At 49.1% G+C, this 16,460-nt stretch overlaps 2 protein-coding genes across 3 annotated transcripts; one reads left to right on the top strand and one right to left on the bottom strand.

Annotated features, from left to right (window-relative positions):
• The first annotated feature begins 2,257 nt into the window (after positions 1-2,257).
• YBX2 (Y-box binding protein 2) lies at positions 2,258-8,352 on the top strand. The gene is made up of 9 exons (XM_007506041.3): positions 2,258-2,607; positions 3,116-3,179; positions 4,657-4,690; positions 5,606-5,695; positions 6,022-6,306; positions 6,781-6,884; positions 7,234-7,411; positions 7,808-7,892; positions 8,017-8,352. Exons 1-8 carry the CDS (start codon positions 2,352-2,354, stop codon positions 7,856-7,858), a joined length of 1,062 nt encoding a protein of 353 aa, XP_007506103.2. The 5' UTR covers positions 2,258-2,351; the 3' UTR covers positions 7,859-7,892; positions 8,017-8,352.
• Positions 8,353-8,644: 292 nt separating this feature from the next.
• SLC2A4 (solute carrier family 2 member 4) lies at positions 8,645-16,322 on the bottom strand. 2 transcript variants are annotated; one of them, XM_001365219.4, is made up of 11 exons: positions 15,926-16,322; positions 14,360-14,476; positions 13,887-14,059; positions 13,611-13,735; positions 13,359-13,474; positions 12,998-13,160; positions 12,582-12,769; positions 12,043-12,147; positions 11,739-11,840; positions 10,840-11,043; positions 8,645-9,903 (listed from the first exon to the last, which is right to left on the bottom strand). In XM_001365219.4, exons 1-11 carry the CDS (start codon positions 15,956-15,958, stop codon positions 9,700-9,702), a joined length of 1,530 nt encoding a protein of 509 aa, XP_001365256.1. In that variant the 5' UTR covers positions 15,959-16,322; the 3' UTR covers positions 8,645-9,699. The 2 variants fall into 2 exon arrangements, with proteins under 2 accessions (XP_001365256.1, XP_007483274.1); XM_007483212.3 differs by lacking the exon at positions 15,926-16,322 and adding an exon at positions 14,828-15,261.
• Between the last annotated feature and the right edge of the window lie 138 nt (positions 16,323-16,460).

Consider the following 16,460-nt stretch of genomic DNA (forward strand, 5'->3'; position numbering starts at 1 on the left):
TGTAATTCTGTAAAGAATAGAATCAATCTGTAGCAATGTAATGCTTAGTTCACAATTGACAGTTGATTGATTAAACACAGTTGTATGACATTCTCCAGAAGCATTTATTGGCACAGAAGTATCAGTGGAGAAAGAAAACTGTTGGTTGGTGAAACCAAAGATTTCGGTTTGGCAAAAAGGAATATCAAGAAATCAAAATAAGGAATTTACTGGTAGAGGATAGCGTCTAGTTGAATTGGTCAACTTATGGTAAAGACTAAAAGGAAAAGCATCCTGGATCTGAGCAATTGTGATGGACTGGAAAAACAAGGAAGTAGGAGCAACTGGATTTAAAGCTTGAAACTGAAGAGTGGGTTTAAGAGTGAAGCAGAGGGAGGGGAGATGGAAGGATATAAATTTATTATTAAAAATATTCTGGATCACGGAGATCACAGGTATGGATGATGATAGAAGACCATCTATAGGGAATGAAATGGAGTAATGGTCTTTTCATGGGGAGCGGATGTTGGGAAGCCACTATATTGGAGGAGACATTCCCATGTGAGCAAGTTGAAGAGAAAGCTTTTGAGTTAGGTCATTTTCCTCTTTTCTCTAGAATGTGATAGAAGATGACGCAATAAAAATCTAAAGTAGGTTATTAAAGATGGAGGGAGTTTCAAACACAAAGAAATTGCTAGTAATGATGGCAAAGGGAAAATTTGGAAATGTCAGGGAGTGGGGTCACTCTCTAGGTCCCAGTTTGACTGGGAACAAGAGAGCACCAAGTACCTTAGAGAGTGGACAGAGTCTTCTTGAGAGAGCCGGTTTCTGTTAGTTCCAGATAAATGTGTAGCTGAAGAGCTCTGCGGTAAAGGGAAATTTGTTAACAATGTAGCAGGAGTTCTGAGGGCTTAGTGGAAGGGAAAAACAAAGATGTTTTTAACTGTGGAGTGGTAGGACTGAAGAAGAGCGGCGTCAGTACCTGAGTGAAAGGATCTTCGCTGCACTAAACATTTACTGAATCACAAGGACAGGAGACTCGGAAAGACAGGAGCTGGGAGTTTGCGATTGGCAACCCATCCCAAATCTGGGAGAGGGGACTTTCTACGTTGGGAATAAAGGACTCCTCGGACTGATCACTTCAAACCCAGAGACGCCAATATCTGTAAGCAGTGGCGGCCAATTCAATCTCTGGATCCAGTTCCAATAGCAAGATTAATTTAGACAACATCTGGTGCCCGGTTAACTTTCTTCACTCAACCGAGCATGATTCTTGAACAGCGTCACTACAGTTCGACTTTTTTTTTTTTTGCATTATCCTAAAGTAGTATCCTCAGTGGCGAAGCAGTCATTCCCTGGGTCCGTAAATATCTCGTGCTCTCCTCGTCCAGGCAGCACTGCACAGACTATACTCTCTAGCCGCATCCGGTCCACCGCCCTGGTCCAGCCTCTTGTTCCTCCATCCCCGGACTGTAGCTATCAAAGTCCCAGGCCCCTTTTGGAACGTGCAACCCCTCCTCACGCGTCCCGCTCCCGGACTTCAGGGAGTAAGCGCTGAGTTGCCCGGTACTGGAGTGGGTGGTTGAGGAATAAGGGCGGCGGCCAGGGGTCCGAAGCTGGGAAAGTCGGACCCGAGAGACCCTAGGACAAAGCGGTGCGTCGGAGGCGCTGCTGTGCAAGCGCGGCGCGACTCCGGGAACCCGCGTCCACAAGTAAGGAAGGCAACGCGAGCACACAGAACATAAGTGGCAGCTTCTCCTCTCTCTTCCGTAGTCAGGGGTAACGGAGGCACTCGCGGAGCCCCGCCCCTCCCTGGGCCGGCAGGTGGCGGTTGGGGTGTGACAGGTCGGTTTGATTTCCCGCGGCGGGTGGAAAGGGATGGAGCGGGGGGAAGGAAAAGGAGGGGGAGGGGAAGAGAGAACCTACCAGCCAATGAACCGGACCCGATGGAGTCACGTGACACATATTGGTGGGCGGGGCCAGGGCGGTGATATAGCCCCGGGTGCGAGGGAACCGGGCTCACGTGCGAAGCCTGGGGGTGGGACCGCTCTGGACTAGCTCGTGGGCTGGGCTTGTTGGTCCTGTATTGGCTGGGGGGTGGGAAGAAGGAGTCTTTCCGGAGCTTCCCCGCACGCCTCATATTAGCTTGACCGGCGGCCGCAGCGGCGAAGAGTGGGGAGGGGGCGTGGTGCGAGGGAGAGGCTCAGGGCGCGAGGACCGGGCGGGGAGGCGGGGCGCGAGCGGGCCGGGCGAGAGAGGGAGCGCGCGGGCGGGGGGGAGGGGCCGGGGCGGCGGCGGCGGAGGAGGAGGAGGCGGAGGAGGAGGCGGCGGCGGCAACGGAGGCGGCGGGGGCCGGTACCGGACCCGGCGGGATGAGCGAGGCGGAGACGGCGGCAGCTGCCCCGGCGGCGGATGTGGCGGGGGTCGGGGTGGTGTCGCCCGGGGGTGACCTGCAGAAATCCGGCGTTGGCGGTGGCGGGATGGGAGGGGGAGTGGGAGCCGCCCCCGCCCCGCCCCCCGCCGGGATCCCCGCAGCTCCGGGCCCCGCAGCCCCAGGCGCCCAGACGACGGCAGCCCCGGGGACCCCCGCACCCCCCGCCCGGAGCCAGGCGGACAAACCGGTGCTGGGTGAGGGGGCTGGGTCTGGGGACCTGACACCTGAGGGGCCCTGGGTAGAAGCACTGGTTGGATGGGTAGAGCTGAGGGTGCAGGTGAATGAGGAACCGAGGTCAGGGAGAGTCAGGAGCCTGGCGAACCAGGCTCGGAGGAAGGCGGAGCCCCACTGAAGGACTAGGGCGAGGCAGCTAGGCTCTGGAAGCGCTCGGGGACCGTGCCCCCTAGGTTGGGGATCCCCGTGGCCTGACTGGAGCAGCGATGACTGAGGGAGGTGCCTTGGAATTGAACGTGGTGGTGCTTAGGACCTCTATGGAGCACGAGGTCGGGTTGTTTGGAAGTTCAAAGAAGTAGAATTGGTTGGGAGTAGGTTAAGTTCCTAGAAGCTAAGCAGGTGTGGCTGTCCGGCTTGTATAGGTTAGGAGTGGGGCTGGACTTTGGTGTGTGCTCAGAATTGATTGAGCCTAACTCCATCTCTCTTCCCCTGCCCTATTCTCCCTACTTGACCTCCTCCCCCTGGCAGCAACCCAAGTTCTGGGCACTGTCAAATGGTTCAACGTCCGAAATGGTTATGGATTCATCAACAGGTACCTAAGGCAGGGAAGGGGTGGGGATGTCCTCCAAACTGGGCTGACTGTGGTTTGGAGGATCCATAACTTCATCCAGACCCTTTACTGAGGCACATGGTTGCCCCTAGTGTCCAGCTGAAGCTGGTTTGAACGTCTTTAACCACTGCACAAATACCTCGCCCTTATAAGGAAGATGAAGCATTCCCTAGCCAGGGGGCCCAGTCTTCCAGTTTTTATTCGACTGGAGAGGGTTAATTCTCTAGGAATCCACTAATTTGGCTGTTAGTCTGCCACACCTCATTGGAATTGCCCAATTGCTTCTTATTTGCTGTGCTTTGGGGGCAGGATATGTGTATGAAGAGCTTTTCGAGCCCAGCCTGGAAGATCCCCATCTTCCCTGAATTTCCTCTTATTGAGGTGTTCCTTTCCCCTCTTCAATCTCTAGAAGGAGCATTTGGCTCTGTATTAATTCTACAATACACCTTCCTTCCTATCAGGTGGAAACAGGAGGTTATCAACTCCACCCCCTTTGAAACATCAGTTAAGACTCTGAATGTTAAATACAAAGGAAAGTCAAAATCAAGGTCTCCCCCAGTAGGCTCTTCCCCCAACTTGGGCTCCTTGCCCAGTTTGTCTCTAGGGAAGACCCCAGACAGCCTATTAGCCATCTGACCTTTGGCAAACTCAGCTAGCTGCCTTAGTGCCTGAAACATCCAGTCTTTGGGAAGGCCTTGGAGATGGGGAATCTCTGGAGACCATGATAGGATCATGATGAGGGTAGAGTTGGACAATAGATGAGTGTTTCTACCTCACCTAATCTCCCTCACACTTATTCTTACTAGGGTGTGCGGGCAAATGGGAATGTCCTGACCTTGGGGAACTGGGATTCATCTACAAGTCTGGGGTCAGGATAGGAGCTGATCAGTGACTTCTTGGTGAAGCCTCCTGGCTCCTTGTCTCCCCTCCCCAAACCTGTTCTGCACCTCTTGTTCCACCTCCCCCACCTTTCTCCCTCCTGCAAGGAAGAAGGAAGGAGGCAGAGTGGAATTTTCCAGCCCCTTTGAAAGGGGGAGGAGGGACAGCTTCACCCTGCACCTCCCAGTTCCCGAAGTGCTCCTGGGGGTAGAAGGTGGGGCAGAAGCAAGCAGAGAGCTATCCCATTCCTTAGACACCTTGGCAGGTTCAAGGTGCCTTTGCCTGTTTCCTATAATGCTAGTTTTCCCACCTGGGTTCTAGATTTGTGTTCTTCCCTCTGACCACACCTTGGCCTGACTTTACCCTTTCACACCTGGAGTCCTTGCCAGCTGCTAATACAATCATGCTTGCAAGGACCATCCCTCCCCCACTGAATTAGAAAAACAAAAAAACTAACCCCTTGAGAAGCACTGGGTAAGAAAACAGCTTATTGAACAGGAAGAGGGAAGTCATATTTAGGGTATGCCCTCAAAACCCCAAGCATTTCAGCCCCCTAATGATGCCCCTTCCCATTTCACAGGAATGACACCAAGGAGGATGTCTTTGTCCACCAGGTAAGAGTCAGGCTTGCTTCTCAGGTAGGATCTTTCTCTCAGAAGATATAGGATCAGTTCCTTTTCTGAATGCCACTTAATGAGCATCTTTACTATCCTCAGACTGGGAACATGTGCCATGGCAATCCTAAAAAGGCTATTACTATTGCCTCCAATTCCATTATGTCCCATCTGTGACAAGTGCCTGAAATAACTATTATTAGTCACTGTTAAGGCACCAAAAGCTTCTGTTAATTCAAAGTTACTGCTAAAAGTGAATAGTGCCTGTAAATAGGGATAAGGACTGGCTCTGTGATCAAATTGGAATAGGGAACTCCTATCAATGTGAATCAGTACCTACTCTCCAATTTCTAATTGAAGAGTTGCCTGGAGCATTGAGGGGTTAAGGGACTTGCCCAGAATCATTCATCTGGTGTTTATCAGAGGCTGGACTTTAGGTCAGCTCTTTCCACTATTCTACACTGCCTGTCATGCTCATTAATATAGCATGAAATAGTTTCTCAGGTTAGCAACCACCTGTCCAGGACACAACAGAAACATTTTAATTGGGGAGGAAGAATGACCCAAATCAAGTTGATAAATTTAGGGAATAGAAGGGGCACTAAAACTTCGCCTTAGGTGTACTTCTATTCTGTTTTTAAGTTCTCATCTCTTCCTGTCACCCAGCTCCCCAATGGGAAATTCTTAAGAATGTTTGGGGGGCAGGTAGGATTGTACACCAGGACATCAGTCCATAATCTTATATCCAAGTCTTTAGTCTACTCTTGGCAAGTCCTTCACTTCTCCTTCAAAAGGCCAGAATATATAATTTATGGAGCAGTAAGACAACAGGTGTTGATATTAATGGATAAAAGTAAAAGATAACATGTCTCCCTGTCTTGTCCCAGCTCTTCTCACTGCTTTTTCCCCAACCAGACAGCCATTAAAAGAAACAACCCTCGGAAGTTTCTGCGCAGTGTTGGGGATGGGGAAACAGTGGAGTTTGATGTCGTGGAAGGAGAGAAGGTTTGGGGGATTTGTGGAGGGGCAGGAGGTCCTGGAAACATGGAAGAATAAGGATTAAGGGAAGAGGGTAATCCTGGGCCTCAGAACCTCATGAGGTTATCATGTACCCTACTTTTTGGCCCTTCCAGTCTAGAAGGAATGGGGTCTCCCTACATTACTCCCAATCAAGATTTGGGGTACTAGAGAAGAGGTTCTAAATTAATTTTAGTGCCCTCTTGATACTAGCCCTAAGAATAAGAAGTCAGTGATGTGTTCTTAGGGGTCTTATGGGGTGGGCAGGGGGGGGAGTTGGAGTTGGGAAAGAGTTCTGATTTTTTTCATCCCAGGGTGCAGAAGCCGCTAATGTGACTGGTCCAGGGGGGGTACCAGTGAAGGGCAGTCGCTATGCTCCCAACCGGCGCCGTTTTCGTAGATTTATTCCCCGGCCACGCCCTGCTGCACCCCCACCCCTGGTGGCAGAGGCCCCTACAGGGGTAGCAGAGCCAGGTAGTGAAGGGGAAAGGGCCGAGGACCCCAGTCAGCGACCTCGCCGACGCCGTCCACCCCCCTTCTTTTACCGAAGACGTTTTGTTAGGGGCCCTCGGCCCTCCAACCAGCAGCAGCCTATGGAGGTGAGAGAAGAATTAGTTACAGATGTCCCTAAAGGGCAAAGGCTTAGAAAGGAGGAAGCCAAGAACTAGGTAGCTAAGTTGCCATGGCCTTAGGAGAAAAATAAAGACTTAAAGGGATCAGAGGGTCATAGTTTTGAACTAAAAGAGACCTCAGAGGTCACTCCCAAATTTTTGACTGAAGGTTAAATGACTTTCTCACAGTCACAAATTAATATCTGAGGCAGGATTTGAGTTCAGGTCTTCTTCGTAGTAAGTCCAGTGTTCTATTTCACTTCTACTTAGAGTTCCAGAAAGGAGAACAAGAGGGAATTCGTTTGGGGCTGGGGATGGAGGTAGAGAAAAGCTGATGGGTAAGTCCTTATAGGGAATTAGGTATCAGGCTAAACTAGAGATGTATTGGTTTTAGGAATGGGAACCTGACTCCAGCTTTATTTATCATGAAGATTCACAAACCCCAGTTTTATATATCTTTAGGGTACAGATGGGGTAGAGCCCAAAGACCCAGCCCCCTTAGAAGGGGACCAACAGCAAGGAGATGAACGGGCACCTCCACCCAGATTCCGGCCCAGATATCGAAGGTAAGTGCAGTATACCCTCCCCCCGCCCCCATTCCTAGTTGTAATACCTAAATATCTGATTTGCGTATATGTGTTCATCAGCCTCTGTCTTATCCAAGTCTTACTGGTTTTCATAAAAGAAGTAACAAATGACTGAGATTTAGGGGTAGGAAATTAGGAGGCTACATGCCTTACTTCTAAGGGTATAAAACAACTAGGGCCCTAGGCTTATGGCCTACTAACAGATGTAGGTCTTTGCCAAGGCAAAATCAGGTAAGCTGAAAAACCAGACACCTGAGGTGGGGAGCATTGAACCGGGAGGACATCTCAAACTAATCTTGCTGTGGTTGTTTTTCTACCCAACCCCTAGGCCTTTCCGTCCTCGTCCTCCACAGCAGCCCACCACAGAAGGTGGAGATGGAGAAACCAAACCTAGCCAGGGTCCTACAGATGGCTCAAGGCCTGAGCCCCAGCGCCCACGAAATCGTCCTTACTTTCAGCGTAGGAGGCAACAACCTCCTGGTCCCCGGCAGTCTTCAGCCCCTGAGGTGAGAACTAGGGAAAACTAATCTATATGTGTGGGGGTAGTGGTTATGAAGATAGGAAGGAGAAAGCTGAAACCAGCCCTCTCCCCTGTCCTTCTCCATGCAGGCTGATAACAAAGAGCCAGTACCCCCGGGCCCACCCCCAGCAGGTGCCCCTACCCATCAGGAGACCCCAGCGGAGGCAGTCAAGCCCATGCCACCCCCTGCGGACACACCTTCCCAGCCCCGCTTGGAGCCACAGCACCAGCTTGTGGATGTGAATTGCAGGGGTGGGGGGTAGGATTGGGGGAGTTAGGTAGACTTGGGCAGGGGGAAGTAGAGAACAGGTAAGAGTGGGTCATGTGGCTAGGCATTCTAGTTATATACATTTCTCACTTCTCACTATTCTTTTCTCTTCAGACCTCAACCCCCATAACCAGTGGGGACTCCCCTACCACCTTACTGGAGTGATTCCAACTAGGGGGACAACTAGAGCAGCTATCTGGTTGAGTATCACAGTGTCTGAGGAATAGGGGCTATGTAGAAAGGAGGGGACTTGTGGGTAGAGGGGGGTATGAAGTAGAATCTTCAAATATTCTTTCACTAACACTTTCTTTTCTCTTCCTTAGGTATCTGCCAACTTTTTCCAACTGCTCCTTCCCTGTCTCCCTCCCTCTCCCCTCCAAAAAAAAATCCATGACATTGAAACAGCGGCCTTCAACCTGTCCCCTCCTTCCCAGGACCCAGGAGGGTAGAACAACTTTTTAATTTGGTTCAAACCCCCCCACCCCCAAGGGTGGAAGGAAGGGAGTACATCCTTTGTCCACTGGAGCCAGATCTCCCTTCCCCCCCACCCCAGTTTATTTTTTGGGTCTTCTCCTTCCCCCACCCCAAACTCTGAAGCCATTTGGTGAAATGTCATGTGCCACCTGAGCCTCCAGTAAAAAAAAAAAATTTGCACAGCTGTCCAAGTTTCTGTCTCTCTTATTCTCAAGATCAGAAGCCTAGGGTGTGATGAGTTAGTATTTGAGTAGCCAAAGAGTGTGTTGGTCCAAGGTGTCGTACTTGATGGAAGTACAAGCTATGGCTGTTGGGCAAGTATGCCCCAGGATTAAATGAAGATTTATGAGTAGGAATTAGGCAGGGCTGGATATTAAGGGGAAGCAGACAGGGAGAATGGGGTAGACACTTAACAAAAGTCTCAGGGTTGAGAAGGAGTCAGTTCTAATTCTATATCCCTTTGAAGAAGTAGCAAACTTGTTATACAGTGACCTTTATATATACATGAAGTATAATCAGTTTTTTTCTTTCTACACAAACATATAAAAATGTTTTAAGGCTTCAATCAGCCTTCATATTACACCAACAGAAGCCTCTGCTCTTTTTTTTTTTTGTCAGGAGCTCAAAAAATCTGTACAAAATACATCTCTGGTTGAGAGTGAGTTAGGTGAGGGACAGTACCTCATCTTAAGGTTAAGTGGGAACCACAGAGAAGAAAGACCTACCGACATATTTGTGCTAATCTTCCCCAAAGGATAGAATGAAGGGAATATCTTCCCTAGAGTGTTCCCTACCATGTGCACAGCCTTCCCAAAACAGAATGGAGTGAAAGGAGGTATCTTTTTCTAGAGCTCTCCCCTACCATGTGCAGTCTCCCCAAAAACCAGAAGGGAGAAGTGAAGGGAAATATCTTTCCTAGTGTTTCCCATGTGCACAATCTCCCCAAAGGACAGAATAGAGTGAAAGGAAATGTCTTCCCTAGAGATTTCTCAGCATGAGAATTCTCTCTACTTTTTTGGCTTTGTCAGGTTGGGAGTAGGGGGTATAGATAACCTGTTGGTATGAAGTCAAGAGAGGAGGCTAAAAGGGAGCTGGGCCCCAGACTTCTTGCTTTTTAGGAAGGTAGGACATATAATTCTTCCCACCTAGAAAAGTTAGTTCTAGGGGATCTTTGTAATTCCCCTTCTTTGTATCAAGGGGGAATAGAAATCTGAGGCTAGGGAAAAGGGGAAGGAGGGACCAGGAAATCCTTGGGGGTGGGGAAGTTGGGGATGGAGCCCCACCTATATTTACACCCCAAACCCAACCACTATAGATAAATAATCCAAGAGATTCACACTAAAGGGAACAGGGTTAGGGGGAGAATTCAAACCATGAATTTTAGCCCCCCTCCCCCATTACCACCAGACCTAAGATATTCTTTCCTACCTTGAGGGGGTAGGGAAGGGAAACTTAAAGTGCTGTAGAAAGGAGAGTTCACTTAAGAGAGAAAGAAGGGGGAAAGGTGTACTTGCCACCTTCCACCCTACTTCTCAGTCATTCTCATCTGGTCCCAGGTACTCAAGTTCTGTGCTAGGCTTCACCTCCTGTTCCAGCAATGATGGTGTCCGACGGAAGGCTGCAGATATCTGGTCAAATGTTCGGCCCCGTGTTTCTGGCACCTTCAAGTAGGTGAAGAGAAAGAAGCCAAGCAGGAGGACAGCAAAGAGGAGGAAGACGTAAGGGCCAGTGGCATCCTACAGCAGAGGTAAGGAAGAAGTAGCTAACTTAGGAGAAGGGTAGCAGGAACCCACAGGGCTACTAGGATTAAGTAGGCTGGTTGGTGGTTATAACAGCTTGTAAGGATGGGGAAGGAGGGTCTAGCAGTAGGATAGTAGTTTATTTTAGGGATGGGAGTGGGAGTTATAGAAATAAGGATTTGAATTAAGAGCAAAGATTTGTGGTTGATTTAAATACATTTAATTCAAAGAATAATTACTCATAAAAAATTGCATTATTTTCCACTGACTTGGCTTTTTCTAAACAACCACTGCCCTAGTCTGGGAATCTCTCTCTGCTATGCTACTATACTAAGAAAATCCTTGATCAATAATAGGAGGGAGGCATTTCGATAAAGGCTGTATGTTATAGAAAGGATTCTTGTTTAAGTTGCATAAGATAGCCTCTGAGGCCTCTTCTAACTCTGATATTCTATAAATGAGATACTGAGAAAGGAGGATATATATACACACAGAGAGATCTTTATCTATATATGTCTCCAATCTTTCCCATCAGTTAGACCTTGAATTTTTATAAAGGGGGGTGGTCAGGTGGTGGCAGGACAGGCAGGGAGGTAAAGAGAAGAGAACTGGAGTAATAGGCTAGGGCAGTGATGGCAAACCTTTTAAGAGACTGAGTGCCCAAACTCTAATTATCAGGCCATATGTGAGGTTGCCCCTTACCCCAGACAGGGAAGGGAGGAAGCGCTCTTATTGGACTGCTGGGCAGAGGAGCTGGTGATGAGAGAAATGTCCTTAGGCACATGGGGAGAAGGGGAGGGAACAGCCCCCTCTGGCAGAGTGTCAAAGGTTCGACAATATGGGGCTAGGGTATTTCTTCCCTGCAGTTCACTATCTGATGGGCTATTCCCTACCTGGAATTCACCTGATAAGTTTGGGGAAGGAAGGACTTACCGCAATATACTGGAAGCTCATACCCACGATGAAATTGCATGTCCAGTTGGAGAAGCTAGCCATAGCCATGGCAGCTGGTCGGGGTCCCTGACTAAAGAGTTCAGCCACAATGAACCATGGTATAGGACCTGGGCCAATCTCAAAGAAAGCCACAAAGCCAAAGATGGCTACCATACTAGCATAGCTCATGGCCGGAACCCGTTCCTGAGAGGCAAGGATGACAGAGACAATCAGTTTACATACCACAGACTTTCCTGCATCTTCTAGCTTCTCAAATATTTTTGTACAGAGAAAAACTATAACTTCTAGCCTTGGAGTACCAGCACCCTTAGGTCAGGAGCTCCTTGGATTTTGGGGAATTTATAAATCGTTGGATTTATATGATTTAGCCATCTCAATAAGGATTGAGGGGAATACAAGTAATAGCACCATGCCTATTCCCTCAATATGCAGCAAATACACTGAGGGTGTCTGAGGATCAAAGTTTGGCTGATGGGGTGCACAGGGACTCTGTTTCCCAGTAATTCCCAGGGGGATCCCTGGTGGCTATGACAGTTCCAGAAGTGCTTAGAGTTGTATTTCAGGCTTTCCCTTAAAGCCCTGCTAATACTGTTCTTAGCCCTGACATGTAAATTATAAGCAATCATAGGCCAAGTACTCCCATAGCTATGGAGAAATGACTGCCTAGAGACTACTGAGACTTTGTTTCCTCTCTTCTGGAGAGGCCAAGGCATAGAGATTGAGGAGATGATGACATCCCTTTTCTAGGTCCATGGAGCACTCTCAGAAATAGCATTGCCACATACCCTTTTCCCCTCCTTTGGGATCAGAGCTTCACAGACATTTCCTAAGTGTGGTGGCTCTCCTATCCCTCCCCCAACCTTGCCCAAGGTCATTACCAGCAAAAGGAGAGCCACAGTCATCAAGATAGCACATCCACACATTCCGGCCAGGCCCAAGAGATGCAGTGTTCGACGTCCAGCCCGTTCCACTAGCAATACCTGAGGGAAGTAAAAGGAAAAGCAAGAAGCCTTTATAAGTTTCATCTCTGGGGGCAGCAAAATGGGGGAAGGAATGAAGGAGAAAGGGAAGAAGGTCCAGACAATGAGAGAATGGAAGGATCAGGCTCTGCACCTGTATATCCTGGGAAGGGGGGCTCAAGGGCTAATAGTAGCCACCTAGGTTTCACATCAGTGCTTTTACCGAGACCAAAGTGAAAGCTGTGTTCACCACGCCTGCTCCAATAGTAGCATATGCTGGCTGTCCTACTCCTGCAGACTCGAAGATGCTAGTTGAATAGTAGAAAATCTGGGTGTAGAAGAGAAGAAAAGCAAGCATGGGTGAGAAACCTCTTTCCCTAAAAACCAATTTTTATTGGTTCAGTTTTCTGATCCCTCTATCTAAGTATATCTTTGCAGATATGTAGCTCTTTCTTTAATAATTCTTGGTTCTTTTTCTTCCTTGACTATCCCAGAGTGTGAGTCAAACACAAATAGACAGACATATACACTCCTTACTTTTCCCCCCCTCAAAGGCTTTTTGTCCTGAAGTTTTAGCTCCTCTAACCATCCCCATTCCTCTTTCAAATCTAGAAATTATTCTCTAGTCTACTTTTTTCTAGGTCCCCTAACCTGCCATTTCCTTACCCTAACCCCCCCACTCCTCCAGTGTGTTTCTATTCCTTCACCTTCTGTCCCCTGCCCTCTCCCCAGGGCACCAAGTTCTTAAGAGTTTATCCTTACAGCATTGATCCCTGATAGCTGCTGGCTGAGCTGCAGCACGATGGCAATGACCAGGGGCTGCCGATGAGTTCGACTGTGGAGAAGCTGGAGCAATGAGAGGGGCTGCTCCCGTTCTAGTTGTCGTTTTTCCTCCTTCAACTCTGCTAGCGCTCCAGATACATCTGCCCAACCAGTCAGTTGCTTCAGACCTCAGAAGGGGAAAGAGTGTATAATAAAACTGAAGGAAAAATGCCTGGATCCCTAACAAAAGCAAGGACTTAAGGAAAAGAGAGTCAGGGAGCCTGGGAGTATAGATACTAAAATGAGATCCAAAGGGAAAACAGTTGGGCAGTAAGGGGAATAGGGTAGGCAAGATGTTTAATCTGGGGGTTTAGATATTTGGGGCTCTTTGTCATTACAAAGGGGGAGTGTCTTACTTTTTCTGGCAGGCCCCTCAAGGTTACGAATAATATAGAGGTATCGAGGGCTTTCTGGGCAGAAAGGCAATAGTACAAGCTGAAGGAGGGTAGGAAGTACAGTCAGGCTCAGCAACAATGGCCACAGTCTCTCTGTTCCTAGCATGGAATCCAAGCCCAGGACCTGGGAGCAGGAGGAGAAAGAAGAGAAAGAGAGAGAGAGAGAGGATATGAAATGAAACTTATGTCCCCTTCACCCCTGTTTTAATTCTATGTCTTCTGGCTTAGCCTTTCTACCTAGTTTTACAGATTTTCCTGTAGCCCTCTGTCTCTTATCTACATTTCTATTCCCCAGGGAGGACAAAGGGTAAAAACTGGTTACCTGGGCAACCAAGATGCCAATGACTATGGCCAGCTGATTGAGGGTTCCTAAAGCTCCCCGAAGGTGAGTAGGAGCAATCTCCCCTACATACATGGGAACCAGTCCAGATGTTAGCCCTGTTGAGATTGGAGAAAGGTCATAAGAAACATAAAAAATTCTATATCTACCATGCTCATACTCTCTTCTCTTAGGTTTGGGGGTAGGTCCAAACTCCTCCAAATGTCTATGGTGGGGATGGTTCCTAGTGGATACCTGAATAGGCGCCAATGAGAAATCGTCCAAGAATAAGCATCTCGTAAGAGGCAGCTGTCTTGGCCAAGCCCATGAATGCTCCCCCGAGAAGAGCCAAACCATTATTGACCATCATGGCACGCTTCCTATGGGTGCCAGACACAGAATCACAGAAAGAGAGATGTGAAGTGGAGAGAGGAAAGAGGTGGTGGTGTGATCCCATCCCCATTCTCTCCACTCCAGGTAAAATCTCTCTTTTCCCATATTTCCCTGTTACCCTCCCTTTAGCCCCGGTACCTGCCCAACCACTGGGAGATGATGCCAATGAGGAAGGAGGAGATCATGCCACCCACGGAGAAGATGGCTACAGAGAGAGACCAGAGAGTGGTGAGGGTGCCTGGGGGAATGGATCCAGGGGCCTCAGGGCCTTGCCTTCCCAGCCATGTTTCATTGTAACTCTGTTCAATCACCTGAAGGAAAGGCAGTAAACCGCAGTGAATTCCCTTCAGAATCTCCACTTTCTTACTCCTGTGACCTAAGTGAGAGACTCTAGCTTCCTTTAGCTTCAGGAGAGTCTTTTCTCTGAGTGGCCCTCTGCCCTTCAAGGATCCCACATGCTCCAATTTATATCTCTAAAAGACTAAGGGATTTTACCCGTTTCCCAAATTTTTCAGTATAGCATCCAGGCATTTGCAATGTTCTATTCTACTCTATGATCCCAGGTACCACTCTTCCACCCCCATCAGTACCACAATATCCAGGTCCCTCACCTTCTGTGGGGCATTGATAACTCCAATGTTGTAGCCAAACTGGAGGGAGCCAAGCACAGCAGAGAATACTGCAAGGATCAGGGTTCCAGTCACCCGCTGTTGGGGAGGATCCCCCTCCTAGATAGTGAATAGGCAATATTAAGGACCCAGATTTCTGGGCTACCCATTCTTAAACTTTTAACTCTCCACCCTCAGACCCATAATTGGGGCACTGAATGAAGTAAACTGGGCCATATTAGGAATCTAATTCAGATCCCAGTGTAAACAGGAGGAACAGATGGAATCTACCCACCCCCATGCCCATATGGGAACCTAGAAATTCACTTTAGCCTTGAAGCAAGGAGGGGTGAGGGAAAAGCTGGAAGGCTGGACAAATGGGTTCTCTGCCAGAATAGAAAGCAGCCTTAGGTAAGAGAATTGGGAGACTAGTAAAACCACTTTCTTCTGTGACCACCTCCTATCTCTCACCTCTTGGTAGCTCAGTTCCCAAACCTCTTCCCAGTCCTGGTGCCCCATCCTTCTCATCTTCTTTTTGCCACCCTTCCAGTAATTTATCAAAGTGAAACTTGGAGGCCTTTTCTACAGTTCTAGTAAGGTCAACTAGGTCATTGAAATGAAGACTTAAAGGCAAGAATTTCAAAGTCGTCCTCTCTAACAGGCTACCCTCTTCCCACCCCCCCAAGAAGGAGAATACAATGCCAGGGGGTTGCTGGAGGAGGGGGGGCCCCAGAGTAGTCAGGTGGGAAGGTGGTGGTGAGGGTGGGGTAGATGCTGGCAGCACAGACTGTCTCTCCAGTGGAAACCTGAGCTGGAAGCTGGGGGGAGGGGGGCGCCTCATGACACTCCCCTCTTCCCCTTCCCCCTCTCCAACTGTAGAGCCAAAGGGAAAGTTCAGAGACCTGGAGAGAAGCCAGGTATATATTGAGGGGGGGGGGCATTATAGGGACTCTCAGGGAGGCAACTCGCCAAGAGGAACAGAGACAAGGCATTTACAACCCAAATGCCCTTACTGATCAAGACTCCAGATGTCCAGGCTTCCCATCCCCCAAATGACTCAGAATGTGACATGCCATGCAGTGACCCTGCATGTTCATCCCCCTTCCCCCAAACACATGATAGGGAGCATGGGTGTCACAGACAGTGGCATCAATCACACTAGGGACGTTGACCTGGAGACCCAGGGAGACACACACTCCAGCTGTTCTTTCCGATACTACTGTGCATGTTCTAGATCCGAACAGGAGCCTCACGTCCCCATATTTGAGACTTGAGGTCTTCCCATAAGACACCCCCACATATACTCCCGGCTTCTAGATTCGATTTTTTACAAATGCCGACCACACCACTCCTCTCGAATCTCCCTATTTACAGTGATGAATCCCTAAAGTCACGAGATTGCTCAGCCGGGGTATAAATAGCCAGAGGCCCTTACCCACCCCAGTAAGGCCTGAACAGGAATATCACTACCCCCCCCCCAACTCCTGCACTCCACCAACTCCGTACGAAAAGAGGGAAACCTAGAGAGAATCCTCCCGGCCCAATTCCCAGAAAGCCAGTTTTCCCTACCTCGGACCAGATCTGCTGAAACCCCGACGGCATCTCTGTGGCGAAGAGGGGAGAAACGTGGAGATGGGATGCAGGTCTAGAAATACTAGAAAAGAACTGGAAATAGAACTGGGGAGAGAAGTTGGTTGAAATGGACAGAAGCCGGGAGCTAAAGGATGACTAGAAATAGACTGGTGGGAAAGGAACTCGCAGCAATTTGGAAGGAATTGGGGAAACTGGAGAGAAAGGAGCATGAATGGGAGCAGTGGGAGAGGACCCCAGAGAAGAGGAGCTGGAGAGGAGCAGGGCAACCGGGTATCTGTCCTACCCAGGCACAGGGGAGAGACCCGGCGAACCCCCCCAACTCCACACCTAATCCTAGAGTCCCCATCCCCTCCAGAACAAGCCACACCCCCAAGAGCCACGCCTTTTCGCAATACCCATTGGCTGAGATCCCATACTCCCCCCCCAAAGTCATGCTCCTCCCAGGAGTGCCCAAGAGACCCCACCCCTTCCTTAGAGTGCCCAAGGGGAGGAGCGTGAGGAAAGTCAAGAA

The sequence above is a fragment of the Monodelphis domestica genome, chromosome 2, assembly GCF_027887165.1.
Source record: "Monodelphis domestica isolate mMonDom1 chromosome 2, mMonDom1.pri, whole genome shotgun sequence".
NCBI classification, from domain to species: Eukaryota; Metazoa; Chordata; class Mammalia; order Didelphimorphia; family Didelphidae; genus Monodelphis; species Monodelphis domestica.

Coding starts and splice junctions, on each gene's coding strand:
- YBX2 (XM_007506041.3), top strand. CDS start 2,352: ATGAGCGAGGCGGAGACGGCGGCAGCTGCCCCGGCGGCGGATGTGGCG. Junction 5,696..6,021: donor ATGTCGTGGAAGGAGAGAAG/GTTTGGGGGATT, acceptor TTTTCATCCCAG/GGTGCAGAAGCCGCTAATGT. Junction 6,885..7,233: donor TTCCGGCCCAGATATCGAAG/GTAAGTGCAGTA, acceptor CCCAACCCCTAG/GCCTTTCCGTCCTCGTCCTC.
- SLC2A4 (XM_007483212.3), bottom strand. CDS start 14,884: ATGAGAAGGATGGGGCACCAGGACTGGGAAGAGGTTTGGGAACTGAGC. Junction 14,477..14,827: donor GGGAACTGAGCTACCAAGAG/GTGAGAGATAGG, acceptor TTCACTATCTAG/GAGGGGGATCCTCCCCAACA. Junction 11,044..11,738: donor CTGTGGCTCTCCTTTTGCTG/GTAATGACCTTG, acceptor CTTGCCTCTCAG/GAACGGGTTCCGGCCATGAG.